At 42.7% G+C, this 19,892-nt stretch overlaps 1 protein-coding gene across 2 annotated transcripts in view; it reads left to right on the top strand.

The window, feature by feature from the left end:
* Positions 1-19,892, top strand: part of PIBF1 (progesterone immunomodulatory binding factor 1) — a 179,883-nt gene that overhangs the window by 67,995 nt on the left and 91,996 nt on the right. The window contains exons 11-14 of one of the 2 annotated variants that reach the window (XM_075850252.1): positions 5,027-5,192; positions 9,562-9,714; positions 14,883-15,033; positions 15,736-15,826. In XM_075850252.1, coding sequence (XP_075706367.1) covers positions 5,027-5,192; positions 9,562-9,714; positions 14,883-15,033; positions 15,736-15,826 — 561 coding nt within the window. The remainder of the gene's footprint in view (positions 1-5,026; positions 5,193-9,561; positions 9,715-14,882; positions 15,034-15,735; positions 15,827-19,892) is intronic. The other variant, XM_075850253.1, reaches the window with a different exon arrangement.

Genomic DNA, 19,892 nt, shown 5'->3' on the forward strand with positions numbered 1-19,892 from the left:
ATTTTTTTACTATTATTTTCAAACTTTAAGAATAAAAATTCTAAAATAGCAAAAAGTATGTGTATTAAAATGATAAAAAAAAGAAACCTGCATTGTCTACGGAAAAACAATCGCAAAAATCACGTCGCTAGCCCAATAAATAAAAAAATTATAGCCATTTAACTAACGCGTGCTAAAAATGGCTAAACAGTGTCTGGTCCTGAAGGCTCAAAATAGCCCGGTCCTGAACTGGTTAATACACATTGCCATTACTGGAGTAATTTTATCGATAAACTTAATATACCTCTAAAAGAGATTTCATCATATTTTAGAACTGTTTTTGTCATCTGGGGAAATATATTACAGGACTGTTTATACTAATCTATAATGCAATGTAACAAATAGAAAACAAAATGTTTGAGAAATATCTGTTGAGACTTGAGATGTTCTTATTTTATCAAAAGGTTTTCAAAGTGGAACCAAGATTAATTCTTCAAAGGAGATACACATTGCTTTATTACAGATGTCTTAAAAAGGTTTTCCGGAACCAATTAATCCAATCCTGTTAAACTAAACATGTCAAACCAAATCTTTTTGCAATGTACTTGCGTTTGAAAAGATGTTCCTAGCGGCGTATCTCATCTTCTATCACGTGATGCCTCGCTAACCCGAAATCCTTACTTCCGCCTCAGGCCCGTCCATGAGCTCTAACTTCCATTTTCCAGCAGTCTGAGTGTACGGTCACGTCATAAATGACGTAACTGTACACTGTGTTAAGGGGTTGTACCATGTTATCTTACTCCTATTCAGAGCATGCGTGGTTGATACACACTGTGTCCAACATGCATGCTCTATTCCAGGGTTTGGCAACCCCCGGCACCTGTGCAACAGCTGGCACACGGGGCCTTGATCTCTGGCATGCTCTCCCCGTGTTCAGCGCCATTGTATGCTGCGGCGCTGAAGACAGGGAGACACTCGGGCAGAGCCGATAGACAAAGGGGAAGAGCGACACAGTGGCAGAGCGGGGAGACAAACTGGCATACCCTCCCCAGACTGGCATACCCTCCCCAGAGAGACTGGGGCAGAGCGGGGAGAGACTCTGGGGCAGAGCGGGGAGAGACTCTGGGGCAGAGCGGGGAGAGACTCTGGGGCAGAGCGGGGAGAGACTCTGGGGCAGAGCGGGGAGAGACTCTGGGGCAGAGCGGGGAGAGACTCTGGGGCAGAGCGGGGAGAGACTCTGGGGCAGAGCGGGGAGAGACTCTGGGGCAGAGCGGGGAGAGACTCTGGCAGAGCGGGGAGTGACACAGGGGGAGAGCGGGGAGACACAGGTTCACAGCAGAGGCAGACACAGGATCTGCAGTGGGGAGAAACTACTAGTGGAGGAAACGTCGGCGCTTTGATTCCTGGGATTTGTAGTCTTTATTCGCTACAGGAAACTGCCGATCACAGCAAAATAGCGATGTGAACAAACTGGAAAATAACCTCAGGGAGCGTAGAATGAAGTCATAAAAACAGGTGGAGAACATAGGTTGAACAGAATTAACAGATATACATTTTTATTAAATTGTCAGAAAACCCCTTTAATATGTAAACCCATTGGTCTGATCTAGAGAGTATTCTATAGTATTAAAGGGAACCTGTCACCAGTATTTCACCTATTAAACCAGCAATACCTGGGGGTAGTGGGTGAAATATAATTTCTATATAACCTATAATGGTCTTCTTAATCGGCTCTGTAGCTTTAGTATTCAGTTTTTTAGTGTTGCCGCGCCATATGCTAATGAGCATAAGAGTCATATCTTCGTTTGAAAAGAGTCATATCTTCATCCCTCAAGTCTTTCCGAGTTTACCCCACCTCCTTACTTTTGATTGACCGCTCCTCGCCTTTCCCCAGCACACAAAATCCCACGCTTGTGCATTGATGTCCTCTTCTGGTGTGCGTACACAAAGGGACACCGGATCATTACGATAAAAAGCGCGAAATGTTTGCAGACCGTTATTTACAGTCGGAGGAGGAGTTTAGGAGAGGGGATAACCGCAATGAAAGTTTGATAGCAGCGGCCGGTGAGGGATAAGTAAAGTTAAATAGGTGAAATGCTGGTGACAGGTTCCCTTTAAGGTCCTCTTACATGCACCGTCCTGGTCCGTACAAACGAACGCCGATCATCGAGACAGCTCGTTGATCGGCGCTCGTTTGCTCCTTTCACAAGGAGCTAGTTTGGGGACGAGCGCTCAGTGCTCGGATCGCTCGTCCCCATACATTTATTATGCAGCACGTTTCCCTGTTTACATAGGGATATGTGCTGCCGACAACGATAATATTTTAGGCAGCTAAAACTATATGATCAGCAGATGAACGAGCGTTTGCCCAATAATTGGCCTGTGTAAAAGAGCCTTAAGGTTATGTTCACACTGCATTCGCAGTGTATACACTAAACATATTCATAGCCTATAGTGGAACGGATATATGCCAAAAGAGTTTTCTTTTGGCATATGTCTGGCCCAGTATGCACCGGCATACCGTTGTGTTGCTTGTCTGTTTTTTTTTTTTTTTAGACTATAAAGGCTGGATCCATTGTTTTTGCTGGACAAAATAGCATAGCATGCTGATGGTTTTTGTTATACAACGGATCCCGAGCTTCCAGTATTTTCGTTGTTCTGCTCCTATAACAGAGCAGAGCAACGGAAACCCAAACGCAGATGTGAACCCGGCCTTATAAAGCTTGGGTTCAGCCCAGCACATTATCCCACAGAAGTTAATAGTAGACATTTACAACTGTATGGCATACATTTGCATAAGTCCGGGTGTATGCGCCAAACCTGGTGAGCACAGCGTCCATTTTTAACAACCAATAGACTACATCCAGTAGTCCCAAAATATGGAATTCCCACTTACTTGTGGTGTATTAAGACTTCGCTTTTATGATGTTTCTTAAAAACTATATTCAAATGCAGTTGCTCCTGACCGAGTGCCACTAGGGCCGTTTTTCACAGTATGTGAGTGGCACCTGATAGTTTTCACAGACCCGTTCATTTTAGCGGGTGAATCGGGCCCATGAAAACGGACCCGACTTTCCGATCCATGGAAAAATAGGACATCGACATGTCCTAACTTTACACGGATCACAAACGGGAATCGGCCGACACACTGTCTTGTGCATGAGGCATTAGGCTGCCCATACACACAACCTGTGAGCTGCGGTTGTTACCGTGTGAAAAAACACACACGGTCTTACAGCAAGTTACAGCGGTGTTGCGATGTGGTTTTCGGCCACGCGGCATGTAGTGGTGAAGCGCACAATTTCAGAGTGGTTCACCTGTCCAAGTTGCTTAGCTGAAAATCATATCATAAAACCGCTTGAATTTTCGGCCACATTGCAACTATACCTGCCCGGCCGCTGCATGTACTGGCACTCCTAACAACAAGTCACCTAATCAGACAAATGAAGATCACTGAGCATGTCTTTGGAGCAATCATTATAAAATCATATGATAAATATATTCTGCTCTATATGACTGAGATTTTCTTCCAGAAACTTACACTGCAGCAATCCTGAAATATTATTTATGTATCTTAGCAATTTGGCTGCTTATGAATATTCATGAGGTGTTCTGCCCTTGTTCAGCCCACTTTTTAAGCAGCTGATTGGTCAGTCATGTCACATGACATACTTTGCTTAATCTGATTGGTCAGACCCCTCACTGCAGCTCCAGCCTTTAGACTTATTCAGACACAACTGACCCTTAAAACCTCCTTTAGACGAGCAAGTTTTACGTCCATGTGTCCGCTAAAATAACTGACAGCACACTGACCACATTAAAAATTGTTGCAACATAAATACATATGTATCCGGCAGATCCAACTGCTAAGTCGGTTCCGAGAAAAAAAAGCCCCAAAAAAATAAGACAAAAGAAAACTAAACCACTCTATGAAAAGATGATTGAAAAGTGCCAATCAGGGTATGGCAACTCGCTAACTATTCATCAGTGCGGTTAAATGAATCATTAAAAATGGACTACACAGCTGTAATGGTGCATTTAACACACATGTCTGTTTTGTTGGCACGATTATCGCAAAATCATTACTTAAAACCACAGAAAAACTGTTGTGGTTTGCAAAACCGCTGCCATTATTGCGATTTAAAGACCATCACATGTAAATACAGATATTTTGGTTTCCTTTTAAAAAAGGAATGCTGTAAAAAAAAAATATGCATACATTTTTAGTGCTATAAGCTGAAGGATTAATTGATTTTCAATGTGGCGCTTTCTTAGGATGCCACCTTTCCAACAATTCAAAATTACTTGCCTCCAGAAGGAAGAAAGCGGTCTTTCTAGTGCCACCTCTAGGTGACTAATCTGTAAGTAAATGTACGTCGCTTTTATCGAGCCTTGAAACAGGACTTAGGTTAAAAGCCAAACCAGAGACAACTCAAAAACGAAATTCGGTATAAAAATAGCTGGTCCTGGGGATCCATGACCGTTTTTGTTGTGAAAGCACAGAGGTGACATCCACAATGACGTTATGTCAGGTGACCACAGTATCCACTCACGGTGGGCAACGTTGCAACATTGTTCCAAACAATGGAACAGATTATCATTGGTCAGCGCTGATCTTTTTTGTACCATAGACACAACCGTTATCAATAACGATTGTCATTTATGGTTCGATCACTAATTATTATTAAAGGGGTAGTACAGTATTAAAAAACATGACCGCTTTCTTCCAAAAACAGTGCCACACCTGTCCATAGGTTGTGTGGGGTATGGTACCTAAACCCCATTTAGTAAAACGGAGCTGAGCTGTAATACCAGACACAACTCATGGACAGGTGTAGCCCTGTTTTTGGCAGACCACAAACATGTTGCCTATTTCTGTACAACCCATTTAAGCCAGGGATCTTGACCATTGTTTTACATCTTTTTCTACATAGATTTTTCTATGTATTGCATTGTGCTGAGTATACTTTGTTCGTTTTCCTTTTCTTTATTTTCACTAATCCGAATATCTTTGCTAATGACAAATACTTGTACCACCTTTTTTCAGGTATAGGCAGTTGCAGCTAGGTACAGAGAGCAAAATGTCTGATCTTCTTCATCAAGCGAAGCTTAAATCTTTTGAGGCTGAACGTGCTCACATGGTATTGGAGGAGACCACGGACAACCTACAGAAATGCCAAGTAGAGTGTGAGAAGTATCAGAAAAAGCTAGAGGTATGGACTGCGAGTGTAATCTCAAATCTTTATTCCTATTGCTATCTAGATATCTCATTCGGTTACATTCTTACCATTTTTCTTAGCTCCATCATCGTCACAAGATGATGACTTGATAAGACTTTGTGTTCTTATACCTGGGAAATCCAGTGCATCTCTGTGCTCCGTCATCTCTGTATGTTTCGATACATCTTCTGTCCTTACTTCACCTCTTTGCTCATAACCAGCGTGTACCCGGTCGTTGTTGATTTCGAGCGTTCATTGCTTAATTTGAATTTCTCAGACAATCTGCTGACATGCCACAAAAAATTCACTGCATATGTTCAAATCAAGTCAATGTATGTTTAAACATGTAATTCCATTTCCAGCTGTCTTTACATGCTCTACAAGCGTATATTTATTATTTTATCCGGCTTCACATTGCTGCTCTATAATACTGTACCTTTTATCCTGCAGTTTACAGAGAAAAAATATCGCTAATATGATATATTTAATAAGCAATGATGATTACGTTTGCAGTCCTCCACCTGGAGTTTTATTTTTATACAGTCCTCCGTAGTAATTGCAGAAAAGATATAGCAATAGAACCGTAGAATTTATAAAATATAACTTTTACTATTTTCCATATAGAAAAATGTTAACAAACAAAAAGTAAACTTTTATGTTTCCATGGTAGATCCTTTCATTATCAATTCATGCATATAACATCAGATGTAAACTTCAGGCATGATGCCCGTATTTTTCAGACTATAAGACGCAGTTTTTAGCAAGAATAAATCTTGCTAAAAAGTCCCTGCATCTTATAGTCGGCAGTCAAGGGACCCGGCAGCGCCGGGCCCCCTGACCGCTCCTTACTTAACCCCTTCCCGACCCATGATGTGCCGGCACATCATGGGGAGGGGATGATGTTTGGAGCGGGCTCACGCGCTGAGCCCACTCCGTACACTACAGGTGTCAGCAGCGATGGCACTGTTCCTGGCCGTTTAGTTAAATGCCACGGTCAATACCGACCGCTGCATTTATAGTGGTTTTCCCATGAAGGACATTTATGACATATCCACAAGATATGTCATAAATGTCAGATAGATGCGGGTCCCACCTCTGGGACCCGCATCTATCTCTAGAACGGGGCCCCGTTCTATCTTACCCATCTCCGCTGTCTTCCAGCATGCTACGCTGCTTCTGTAACCTCCATTCACTACTATGGGAATTACGGATACAGCGTAGCTCAGCGAGTTACGCTGTTTCCGTATCTCATCAATGTATTGTACCAGTGATCTAATGATCGCTGGTTCAAGTCCCCTAGGGAAACTAATAAAATGTGTAAAAAAAAAAAAGTTAGATACATTTTCAGGAGTGTAAAGCATTTTTAAAAGTTTAAAAAAAAAACAACCCTTTTCCAATTTTTCCCCAAGCACAATGTAAAAATAAAAAATTGGTATCGCTGCGTCCGTAAAAGTCTGAAACTATTACAATATAGCATTATTTGACTCGCACGGTGAATGGCGTAAAAAAAAATTAAAACCCCAGAATCGTTGTCTTTTGGTCACCATAGTGCTAAAAAGAATGAAATAAAAAAAATGGTGCTAATAAAAACTACAGCTCGTCCCGCAAAAAATAAGCCCTTGCACCGCTCAAACGATGGAAAAATTTAAGTTATGGCTCTCTTTTTTTAACCAATAGTTTTTTCTTTGTAAAATATGAATTTTTTTCTTATTTTCTGTTGTTTAAAACCTGGGTGCGTCTTATAGTCAGGTAAGTCTTATAGTCCGAAAAATACGGTATATTGTATTGTCAGACAACAGAGTGAAGACATGATAGATTGTATATATTAATACATTCTGTATAAGCTCCACATATAGAAAAAAATGGGGTACTCTACCAAATCACTCCTTGCATGAAGGGAAGAGATGGGGTCAGTGCCCCCCTAGCCGTTCTGATGTCATGTATGCTTAACTCCTTTAGGAGCAAAGGGATCGGGGAACCTCCTCTTTTTTATAATATTTCATTCCTCCCAACGCGTTTCCTCATGGCAAAATTATTCATCAGGGGAGACTGGCTAAACGACTTGTACCTAGTCAGATGCCCGAACCAGGCGCCAATCTATGAATCTGGATTAAATATGGCCCAGCAGGGGGGGCGTGGTCTCGGCATGTGAGGAAGAAGGACGCATTCTCAGGAGCTCCCGCCGACCGTGACGTAACCTGTGATATTAACACTGACAGCAACTTTCAAACAACCCGGTACCTCGCGTTATGCCCCGAGGGAAGCATCTGAAGACCGTGGACAAAAATATTCCGGCATCCTCACTGTCTCACTTCCTACGGCCACGTGTATCTCAGAAGCAGGAAGAAGCCAACATGGCGGCCGCAGCTACATGTGGAACGCCTAAACGACCGGGAGCGATGACATCAGCCCGATCCCACGAGCTATCAGGTGTGTCTAAACCCCTGGAGAGTGCCCCAGTTACCAGCCCCAGTCCGGAGAGATCCCATGAGGGAAGTTCTTGGTCACCGGGCCCTGTCTCCCCGCCTTGCATGGAGACGCCATTAACTCCACTAACACGAGTAGATCTGGCGGAAGCCCTTAAGCATCTCCCGTCACAGAACTTTTTTGACACCATGTTAGAAAGAATGGTGGAAAATGCAACGTACGTGTTTAGAGGAGGTGAACCGTACCGTTGAGCAAATGTTCTCTCGAGTCTCGGCCATTGAGCAACAGACATCTTCTCATGGCGACAGACTAGATAGGTTGGAGGTCCAACTGCGCTCACAACATGCATTGATTCAAGCTATGACTCTGGACCATGATGATCTGGAGAACCGCAACAGGCACAATAATGTCCGTATTAGGGGACTCCCGGAGGATAAGGAAGGCCATAATCTACGCGCCATAGTGGCAGAACTGTTTAACGGTATTCTGGGAGAGCCACTGAGCAATCATATAGAACTGGATCGGGTACACAGAGCGGTGGGCCCGGTGTCAGTAGATCCGGATCGTCCACGGGACATTGTATGTAGGATTCACTACTTTACAGTGAAGGAAAATTTAATGCGTAAAATGCGCACCATGGGCCAAGTGAAATTTAGAGGGGCTGAAATTCATATTTTGCCTGACCTATCAGCTCGTACACTGCATATGAGGCGGGTGATGCGATCACTACTGGATATCATAAGAGAGGCTGAAGCGACATATATGTGGGGGTTTCCGTTCCACCTTATCGTCAAGAAACAAGGCCTGGTGATGGCTATTCATTCACCACAAGATCTACCCGCCCTTTTTGTCTTCCTGGAGGTCCCTCCGAGTGCAATTCCAGACTGGATTGCGGCATCCGTGAATTATCGTCCTGCAAGACGCAGCAGAAACCGCCCTATCGACCCTCTCCAACCCAGACCGCAGCGCATCAGACCGGCGAGGCAACAACTGCCATAGAAGGGAATCCAAGTTCTGTGATTGTTTGGCCGTGCTGTGGAGCCAGGATTACACATGACACGGGACTCCCTGTTCAACCTGGTGCAGATGTTTGGTTTTCTGATTTGATGCCTAGCTGGTCAGATAATGTATCCTTATAAATGGAGTCATACTGAGGGAATAATCCCCTAAAAATGTTCTTCTAGTGACTAGATATCTCGCTTAGAACAAATCACTGAGTGGGCCGCATGTGTGTAGGGGGGAAGAGATAGATTCACAAACGCAGCTGGATAATGCGGACCTCAGGGATCATGGTGCGTCATTCGATGGGATATGCATAGGATTATGCCACATAGTTGAGTTAGGATTTATTGGTTGGGACTTATTGAATATGGAGATGTTTGTGTTGAGTAACGGTATACGTTTCATAAACACCCTCTAGGGACGAGAGAAATTCCAGGATTTCATTGCAAAGGGTGAAGGGGCCTTATGTTATCACGAGGGTCGCTGCAAGAGCTGGTACAGGGGGTTAGGCTCTGTGTGGAGTTTATAGGCCTATTGGCGGAGGCGGGTTAGTCAGGGCTGAGAAGTGGTTTGAGATTCCTTCGGAGCTGGGTTTTTACCTTTTATTGTTACAAGTTTTGAAGTTGCATCACTTCATTGCTCCCCCTGGTACATTACTAATAGAGCTTGGAGGTGGGTGTTTGGGTTAGCTGAAAAGTGTACTATTTACAGATAACTACACGGGAGGTGGTCTCCACTTCCTTAGATTCCTTACCAACTCTCCCCTATAGGTATTCCCTCCGAGGTGTCTCGCTGGCTGAGTATCCTCGGTTTCTTTAACATTCCTTAGAGATTTCCATGTTTTTCTTTATATACTTATCTGTCTTTGATTTCTATTGTTGTCTTCTTTTCTTTCCTTCTTTCTCTTTCCTCCCTTCGGTTTCTTCCCTCGCAGCACTTGGGAACCATGAACACGGATACGAAGTTGCTCTCCTACAATGTCCGAGGTCTGAGGACACCGGAGAAGCGCTCCATGATTCTTGCTGAACTGTGGAGACTTAAAACTCAGGTGGCGTTTCTTCAGGAAACACACTTCCGGAAAGATAAGGTACCACGGTTTTCCAATAGACTTTTTCCATATTGCTATCATGGTTGCTCAGAGGACTCCAGATCTAGGGGTGTGAGTATTCTCATTGCACAACATGTACCGTGGATCTTCACGGATTCTCTGGCAGACCCTCAGGGTAGATTTCGGTTTGTCAAGGGCACTCTATTCTCACAGGTAGTCACACTAGCTAACTTCTACTTACCGAACACGGGACAGTCAGCCGCTCTAGCGGCAGATTTGGAACAGCTCCAGACTTTTGGGGAAGGCATGATTATAGTTGGAGGAGACTTTAATGTAGCAATGGAACCTCACCTGGACGTCTCAAGGGGTGCATCCCATCTTCCTTACTCTCAACTCAGCGCCATTAGGAAAATTATCCATGATCACCAACTAGTGGACGTATGGAGGACTCTGTACCCGGGAGCGAGGGATTACTCATATTACTCAGCAACTCATGATATGTTCTCTAGAACAGACTATTTTTTCATCAGTCATTTCCATCTAGATAGGGTAGGGGGGGCAGACATTCACACATCTCCTTTGTCGGATCATTCGCCAATTGCGCTCTCCCTCTCTTTCGCTCCGCCCTCACAGGCACAAGGTCGGTGGAAACTCAATGAGTTTTTACTTTAACACCCTGAGGCTCAATCTGAAATTCGCCGTGAACTGGAGCTCTACTTCGCCACCAATACTGGATCGGTGGCAAACCCGCTCATATTATGGGAGGCCCATAAATGCTACATAAGAGGTTTTTTCATCAAGTGGGGGGCGCGGCTCAAGAGAGAGAGAGCGGCAAAAACGAGTGACCTGTTGACTAAGATTAGTGAAGTAGAGGTCAAACATAAACAGTGCCAGACATCAGAAACAAGGGGAGTCTTGTTGTCTCTCCGAGAAGAACTTAGAGCTCTTTATGAAGTCAAGGCTAAAGCCACATTAGTTAAGTGTCGGAAAAATATTTTATGAATATGGAAATAAACCGGGGAAAATACTGGCAAATGCTTTAAGAACCCAGAGAGCTTCAGCTTATGTCCCTCATATTACTTCCCATACAGGGGTAAAGATAACCTCTCCGAGGGAGATCGCTCGATCCTTTCAGGAATTCTACTCCTCCCTATACCAATTAACACCTCATTCTCCTCCAACTAAGGTAGCCATACATTAATATATATCATCCTCAGGTTTCCCACGACTACCTGATGATGCATGTGACACTTTAGATCATCCAATCACTCATGAAGAACTTTCTGGAGCATTGCAGGATACAAAAAAGGGTAAGGCCCCAGGTCCGGATGGACTGACGGTTGGTTATTATAAAATGTTCCTAGATCAGTTAGCAGATGGCTTTTTGGGAGCGTTTAACGAGATATCATCGGGCAGCTCGGTTCCCCCAGATTCTTTGAGGGCTACCATAGTGGTTATCCCGAAGGATGGCAAGGATCCCTCCTCATGTGCTAGCTATAGACTGATTTCATTACTCAATGTAGATCTGAAATTGTTTTCCAAAATATTGGCGAATCGGCTAGCTCCATTGATGACTACCGTAATTCACGGAGACCAAAAAGGCTTCATCCCGTCAAGGGAAGCGAGAGATAATACGACTAAGGCTCTCAACCTTGTCTATTGGGTCAACTCACAAAGGAGCCCGGCTGTCATCTTATCCACAGATGCGGAAAAGGCTTTTGACCGAGTTGGGTGGCCATTTTTATTTGGAACGCTGGAACATCTGGGATTAGGACCTAACATGCGCTCCTGGGTGGGGGCACTGTACTCGTCGGCTTCGGTGAGAGTGAATGGTACTTATTCTTCCCCGTTTATGATTCATAACGGGACAAGACAGGGATGCCCTCTTTCACCCCTGCTTTTCGCCTTAGCTCTGGAACCTTTTCTATGTAAGATCAGAGGCAATGTTAATGTGAGTGGCGTAACCATGAGGGGTAAAGGTTTCAAGGTGGCGGCTTATGCAGATGATCTGCTATTTTTTGTGACCTCTTCTCACATTTCAATGCCGAATCTCATGAAGGAATTTCGAGAGTATGGCCAAATGTTCAACCTGAAAATCAACTTTCAGAAGTCGGAGGCGATGATGTTACATATTCCACAGGATCTAGAGAATTCCCTACGGGCTAGTTTTTCCTTTAGATGGGCGCGGGAATCGATCAAATACCTGGGTATCCAATTGCCGGCCAATATAGATCGGACATTCCAGCTAAACTTCCTACCTTTGTTACAAACATTGAAAACTGATTTGGCTCGCTGGACAGGGGGGATGTTCTCATGGTTCGGGAGAGTGAGTATTATTAAGATGAATGTGTTACCCAGATTCCTATACCCGATGCAGGCGTTACCAATTAAATTGCCTACGTCCTTTTTTAAAACCGTATATCAATACATCACTTCCTTTGTATGGGCAGATAAACCGCCGAGATTACAGAGGAGAATTCTAGTGCTTGCCAAGCGGCGGGGAGGGATTGGGCTGCCTGATGTAGAGCAATATTATCAGGCCATACACCTGACTAGGATAGTCGACTGGTGCCGCCATGCTTTTCTTAAAGATTGGATAAATGTGGAACAAGGCTTTACGGATATCCCACTGAAGTGCTTGCCATGGATACCTATGTCTCACCTAAAATCCATGAGGGACCACCCTACTATATATCCAACACTACAGGTATTCAGGAGGGTGCGGGGAAGGGGTTTCATCGACCCCTTCGCCGCTCGCGCCGGTCCTGGGGACACCAGAATTTGGTCCAGGATTATCAGAAGTGACATTTAAGACCTGGCTTCAAGAGGGTCATTTTAGGATTAGTCACTTTCGTAGACAGGCGATTTGGCTACGTGAGAGAGAACTCGCTGAACCCGAGGGTATGCCGGTAGCATCGCAGTGGCAGACCTTACAGCTATCTCACTACTTGGCTCATATACCGGATCCTACGGCTTACGATCGCAGACTAACCCAGTTTGAAACAATGTGTTCCCAGACGGGACATGTGAAACGAGCATTGTCAAAAATTTATGGTATACTGATTTCTCCGGTAGAAGATTTCACACCACCGTTTATCGGGAAATGGGAGCGTGATCTCCAGATCTCCCTAACGCAAGAACAAAAAGAGAAGGTCATGCTCCTTTCACATAAAGCGTCTATTAGTAATGCTTATCAAGAAACGAATTATAAAATATTATCCCGGTGGTACAGAGTCCCACATGCACTTCACAAAATGTTTCCTGAGGTCTCTCATTTATGTTGGAGATGTGGCAGGGAAGAAGGTACACTACTACATATATTCTGGGGCTGTGACAGTCTGCGCTCCTTTTGGACAGAAGTACAAGACGTCATATTTGAGATTACGGGACTCACCCTGGGGGACGATCCGGCGTGGATTTTCTTACACCATCATGACATCTCCATAGAGACGTATAAGAAATCGCTGGTGAGACACTTGTTAAATGCAGCTAAAGCATGTATTCCAGCGAAATGGCAGTCCTCTTAGCCTCCATCGATTAGACAATGGTTGAAGCGGGTACAAGATATTCGGAGAATGGAGGAGTTGCTCCATTACTCTCCTGAACAAGCAGGTAGATTCCGGAAAACATGGTTCTACTGGCTTGAATTTTGCAGCTCAGACAGGTACAAAGAAGCCATGGGTGAACAAGTGGGAAATGATGCTGGGAGCTCTTAGAATATTTGGTTTGTAGATACGTGCTGCGGGGGGGGGGGGGAGAGAGAGCTGGGAGAGAAGACTCCCCTCTTCCCTCATATCTTTTAATCTTCTCTGTTTTCCTTCTTTCTTTCCTTTTTATCGTTCTTTTTCTGTAATCTGAGTCTTGACTATCGTCACAGATGGTCTACTGCTGGGGGGTGACAGGAGGGTAATGGGAAATGTCGGAAAGAGATATTAATTTCGGATGCATGTCTATATATATTAACACTGGTAGATGAGAGAAGTATTTCGAAATAGTGGCCAATTTTGGAAATCAATCAGACTTGTAGAGTTAACTGTGGACATTTCGCATTGTGCCCAGATTTTGTTTTTGTACCCTTGTCTCCCCTTTTTTCCCTTCTGTATCCTTACTTTCTATGTTGAAAATAAAAAAAATTGAAATAAAAAAAATAAAGTAAATATGGCCCAGCAGATCCTTAGCCACTGCAGGATCTTTGCCAAAACTGAAGACAGCTTCAATAATTTCTATCCGTACCTATGAATCATAACAACCACTGATATCATAACAAAATATGCTACGCTGATATAAATTATGTTTTTATTTACTTACTGCCTGTTGCTTTTATAGCGAGCTACGTATTCTGCAGCACTGTACAGATTGTTACCATTCACATCAGTCCCTGTCCCCAATTGGGATTACTGACTAACTTTTTCTATTAGTTTTCCGACCCACACACTAGGGACAATTTCATAAGCAGCCAAATAATACCAATCGTTAAAATTAGACCATGTCCCCACTGAGGCTCACAACCTAATCTCGTTATGTTATACACACACACACGAGATCATTTTTTACAGAAACTAATTGACCTATCATATGTTTTTGGAGTGTTGGAGGAAATCCACTTTGCAATGCAAGAACATACAACCTCTACGCATATGTTGTCCCTAGGTAGCTTCACACCTAAGGCTGGCCATTGCTTGAGATAAAAGTTGGCCAAACCCACCGACAATCATGTGTCTGGGGATCTCCAGACTGTTTCCCAACTGCAGGTGTCAGGCAAGAAATGAGATCCTTGGTTTTTTCGGGAGATAATCTTCTGCCAGAGGTGTCTGGTGGCATCTTATTTCCCTCTTCCCATCAAAATCTACATACATGGTTATCCGAACATACATGTTTATGGTGGAGTTTAGAGAAATAGTGGTGGTCTGAACAAGTGCTTAACTGACCACTATGTCAAGTCTGTCGCCAACTTAAGGACTTTTAACCAAAGAGGGATTTTTTTTATTCTGCATGACTTATGAATAATCATCAGGGTTTTATGTAGAGTAGAATAACACGTAGACTATAGAGAAGGAAACTCTAGCTTGAATAAGTTAGGACTGGTTTTTTTTCTGGATGATAAGAATGCTGACATCATGAACAGGCTACATTACTTTAGGTAAATAATGTGAATCCATTGTTAATAGGAAATCGATTTTTTAAATCCAATGTTTTATCTCTCCCAGGTTTTAACAAAGGAATTTTACGCTCTTCAAGCCGCCACAGAAAAGCGAGTTACAGAGCTTCAGGCTCAGAGTTCTGAACAACGAGCAAGACTGGAGACATATGAAAAGTTGGAACAGGAATTGGATGATGTCATAATTCAGTCTGCACAAAGCAAGTTTTCATTATTTTTTTCTCTTATATTTTCATTCACTCATGCCTTTGTATACACAGCAGAGATATTAGAGAAATTGGATTGTTATCCATTAAACAGGATGTATCATTAAAGACGGTCACAGAAAATGGTGTAACTTGATGAATTAAACCAAGTGAAAACACATTACGGAGGTATTTTTGATGGCAAAAATAGCAGTCCAGACTGTGCTATTTTTGCTGTCTAAAATTGAAGAAAGCTGACAAAAAAACCTGATGGTACGCCGTAGCCCAAGTGTGAACAGAGCCTAAAGTTGACTGTAGACATTATAATTCTATCTGCAGATGTGGTGGGCAACTTAATTTCTATGGGGCTGTAAGCTAAATCCACAATGTCAGGCTTTGTAGGAGAAACCAAAATCACTGAGTTTAGATATTTACCTGTGTTATCATACAATAAGACGAGTGGTGCTTGCGGGGTCTGACTGATATGGATCTTTATTATTGTATACTATCATGTAGCAGTCTATGTGGACATTTGTATGCATATTAGCAATGCTGCTTCCTTGCAGCTGCTGTCTTTTAATCGAACTACACTGCATTTTATTTTAGCATGTAAATAGTACATTATTATATTGTTATGTGAATATATGCAAAGTAAAAGTTATTACGAATTTGGGCGTAAACCAATATTATTATTCGCCTTATTTTTTCCGTATACAGTGGAAGATGAAGCTGAAGCTGAAAGGGTTTTGTTTTCATATGGATATGGAGCCAATGTCCCGACTACAGCAAAACGGAGGCTAAAGCAAAGGTAATCTGTAATGTAATCTGCAGTTTGTTGTAGCCACAAACGTAAAAGAATGTATTGGGTGTTCCGTTGTGGTGGTCCTGAAGACAGCACCAATTAAACTGGGGGAAGGTGTTAGAATGTGGGGATGATCCCCATCCCATAAGTTATTCTATGTTGCGTCATATTTATTGTACCAGAATATGGCGTATTTGTGTTCTGCACTGTCTCTTTAAAATGCTGTACGTTGATAAGCTAACCTGCTTTTCCTTCCTCAGAAGTGCAGTTTTTGGAGGAATATATGAAGCTGTGACAGATGTTTATATTTGCTGTGTGTTGTTTGTATTTTTGTACCTTTAAGCCATGTGGCGCTGGGAGAAACAGCCATGTTGGTTAGGGTATTGCAGCAGGATTTAAAAGACTGAGGACATTACGAACGTGCCGCGCTGCGTCCTCATGCTAGGGGCGCTTAGTATTTATAAGGTGGTTGTTCCTGTCTAACATGGTTTAGTGCATGGGGTGCCCCGTAAGTCAGCAGGGTTGTTACTATTTGGTGCCAGACGGCACACTCGAGTACCCAGAGTTAAAGTGGGTTTGAAGCATCGGTGGGTGACAAGCAGGAGACTCCAAGCATGTGTACTAATGTTGGCGAGTAACAGGCAGGAAGTAAACTAATTTGGATGAGCCGCTAGCCAAAAGGTCAAGCGCTCTTGCATTTTATAGGGATGTGCCCGTGTATCAGTGAGCGTGCCCTAGAATCTGTCCTACAACGGAGTGGTTAGCCATCCATCATTGCGTGAAGCAAGTTGCCAAGTACCCTGCACTCATAGACGTTCTATGTGACCCGTCTTCACCCTAAGAAGGAGTGCCGATCACAGTTGAGCGCTTCTGCACCTTAGTTTCAAAGACAGTGTGGGTCTCAGATCTCGGAACCCGATCGATCAAAACTTTTGATATGTCTCTTGGACATATATTTTTTAGCGTACAGTTACTCTTTAACCTTTAATAATTGAATCTCTTGCTTTTTTTGAGTGTGTAAAGTAGTTTTCATGTTTAAGAAACGAAAAAAGGGTTCTAATGTGTCTGTTGGCACTTATTTACGATGTGTGTATTTTATGGTGCACTCTTTCATAAAACGCAGAATTATTTTTTTTTTAAACGGTGCTTGTGGACAGAATAGCATTTGTGGTAGTTCTAGTGTATAGAGAGCAGTTTGTCCTCAAGAATTATGAATTTGCATGTACAAAATATGTAGATCATCTAAATTGTATCTTTTTTTTTGTCTGAATTATTTTGTGACTTGTTTTTGACTTGGTGATTGTGAAATACATTTTAGTCATAACAGTCTACCTGGTAAGACTGAACAAATAGAAAAAAAAAACCATAAAAAAACATTTGTACACTTGTTCTCCCAATATTCCCTCCACTTATGGTGTAGCTGCATTTCAGCCTATCATTCTGTTAATGGACATGTCAATCTAAGCTTCAGAACTATCATTATACATGTTTGCTCTGTTGCAGCCATACTGGCTTCTCTGTTTTTTCAAGGCCTTTTTGGTCTGGTGGCCTCTCATCTTCTTCGTATGTCCATCATCACTTTGTGTTCAGCTGATTTAGACGTTGCTAATGCATGGTGCCATATAACATTCCTCGTAGAACTCGCATTCTCTGACCTCAATGTCATCTACAAGGTACAGGTGTATCTTGTAGTTTATTATCGAAGAAACCACGGCGCTCAGTATAGAAGGGTACTCAGGTAGGGTTCAACTCCGTAGTATTTTGGAAGAAAACCTGGCACTCCAAACTTTGGAGTGCCAGGTTTTCTTCCAAAGTATCTTGTAGTTTAGTAACTGGGAAGAAGATACTTGTATATTTTTACAGGGGTATTCCCATTACAGAAAGTGATGGCATTTTGCTAGGACATGCTTTCACTCCTGGAAATCCCACAAATACTGAGAACGAAGGGATGGAGCTTTTGGTTTAACTCTGCAGCCCTTTCACAGTTTTACCTGCACAGCAGCGCACCCGGTCAATTACTGCAGTGAACTGCAACACCGATTATACAGTCTCAGGTTCAGTGGGGGTCCCAGCAGTCTGTCCCCCACAGTAAGAATGTGAGGGCATATGCTATCACTATGATGGGAATATCACTCTTTGATGGGAATAATCCTTTAAGTGTGGTGTGTTAGAGAAGGATATTATGGAACATGTTTTTGGACTATTTTACATACAAAACCTTTTTATGAGAATTTTTTGGTTTTTGCAGTAGTAGGCCAAATGGCTGTACAGACTCTCAACATGCTCAGCACCGACTTACGTTTTTTATTTTTTTTTAAATTGCAAGAGCCCATGGCTTGAAATATCATAAGTTTCCAATATGACAGTAATATGGGGAAAAAAAGAAAACAGACACAGAGCACTCCTCTGGGGTGATACCGTAGGTGCAGGGTGGATAGTGATAACACGGGTGTATGTGTGAGAAATACACTCACCTTTTGGAGTTGTGCTAGGTGGTCGGCACAACTCGATCATCAAGCATATGGAGCCTTGGTGCTCCGTACTTAGGCAGTCTGCTGGCCCTTTGAGTGAACACCGGTGGCTGAGAAGTCAGTGGGAGCCGATGTGGTGAAGAGGTTCAAAATGGTTTGAAAAAACGATCACTCTTTGTTGAAGGCGCTCCTGCACTTGCTTGGAAGATTTAGCAGAATCCCCTTTTATGAAAGAGTCTCTCGGTGGGTAGGAAATATAAATAGCTTTATTTCATCAGGCTTCACTTGATAAGCCTGATGAAGAACTTAGTCCTAGGTCGAAACGCGTAGCTTCCCGTACCACTATAGAGACCTATGTTGTTCATCACACATGTCTGTTTTAGGAAATAAAACTATTTATATTTCCTACCCACCGAGAGATTCTTCCATAACTGGGGATTCAGCTAAATCTTCCACACTAGTGCAGGAGCGCCTTCAACAAAGGGTGATCTTTTTCAAACCAATTGGAACCCATAAATTTCCGATAACGTTCTTTCATTCCTTCCTCTAGTGATTATAGATCGTAGTCCGCTATCATTGTGCTGATTGTAGCGTTACATCCAAGTAGCTGTCCATGTGCACAGTCAGCATTCCCTACAGAACACATTACCATGCTCATATATGCTAATATCATATTGATATAGTGTGTATATGTAGTACCATGTGCTGCTCTTACATGGAGTTTATTGTTCCAACTTGATTTTCATGTCATTTCACCATCTGAACATGTTTCTTAACTAATTTATCAGTGACAGAAAACATTGGTTTCCTTTCTGTCCGCTCCTGTTGCTACAGGAAAACCTTTGGCTGTTTCTGGTATCATGAGTCAGCATCTGGCAATAGTGTAAACTTATGCCCAGGAAGCGGGCAAGCCACTGAATCTGACTACAGAACTAAGCCCCAGTATCCTGTCAAACATTTACCGAAGTCGTATTTATTAAACCGCAATTTCTTGACAAAAAGGAATTTGTCGTTCCACCTGAAATCGACACTAAGAAAACGCAATCTCCTGTGTGGCTGCAGGTGTATGAAAGGTGTTCCTATGTCCTCTTTACACTAACAAAAATGTGGAAATTGTTCAAACCAAAATTAAAATACAGTTTGTCGGTTTAGAATACTGTGTGGGAGTCCTGGTATGTCATACGTGTGAGACAAGTATCGTCGTGACTTTTAAGTATAGGTACCCTCTCATACAGCTCGTGATCACAGGATGGTTACCTGTGCAATGTATATTCTATAGTGTTATTTCTATACATTGTAAGCTCTTGAGTTGTTGTCTTGTGTGACATTTTTATATAAGGCATACAGCCATTTTTTAGTTACTTTTATCCATCAGAAGCTGAATTTCCAAAGTTGACAACCATAAATGGCAGACATTCGAGTCCTGTCACCCAGCTTTCCACAGCCACTGAACGTCCTACAAACCTGAATTGTTATGCTTAGTCACTTTCCTCCCTCAGCTCCCCCCTACTGTTTAGTTGTGTAAAGGCTCATTTACACTGGACTATTATTGTTACAATTCATTTGTTTCCTAACAATTGTATTGATAATTAAACCGTGTC

This window comes from Rhinoderma darwinii, chromosome 2, assembly GCF_050947455.1.
Source record: "Rhinoderma darwinii isolate aRhiDar2 chromosome 2, aRhiDar2.hap1, whole genome shotgun sequence".
Classification (NCBI taxonomy): Eukaryota; Metazoa; Chordata; class Amphibia; order Anura; family Rhinodermatidae; genus Rhinoderma; species Rhinoderma darwinii.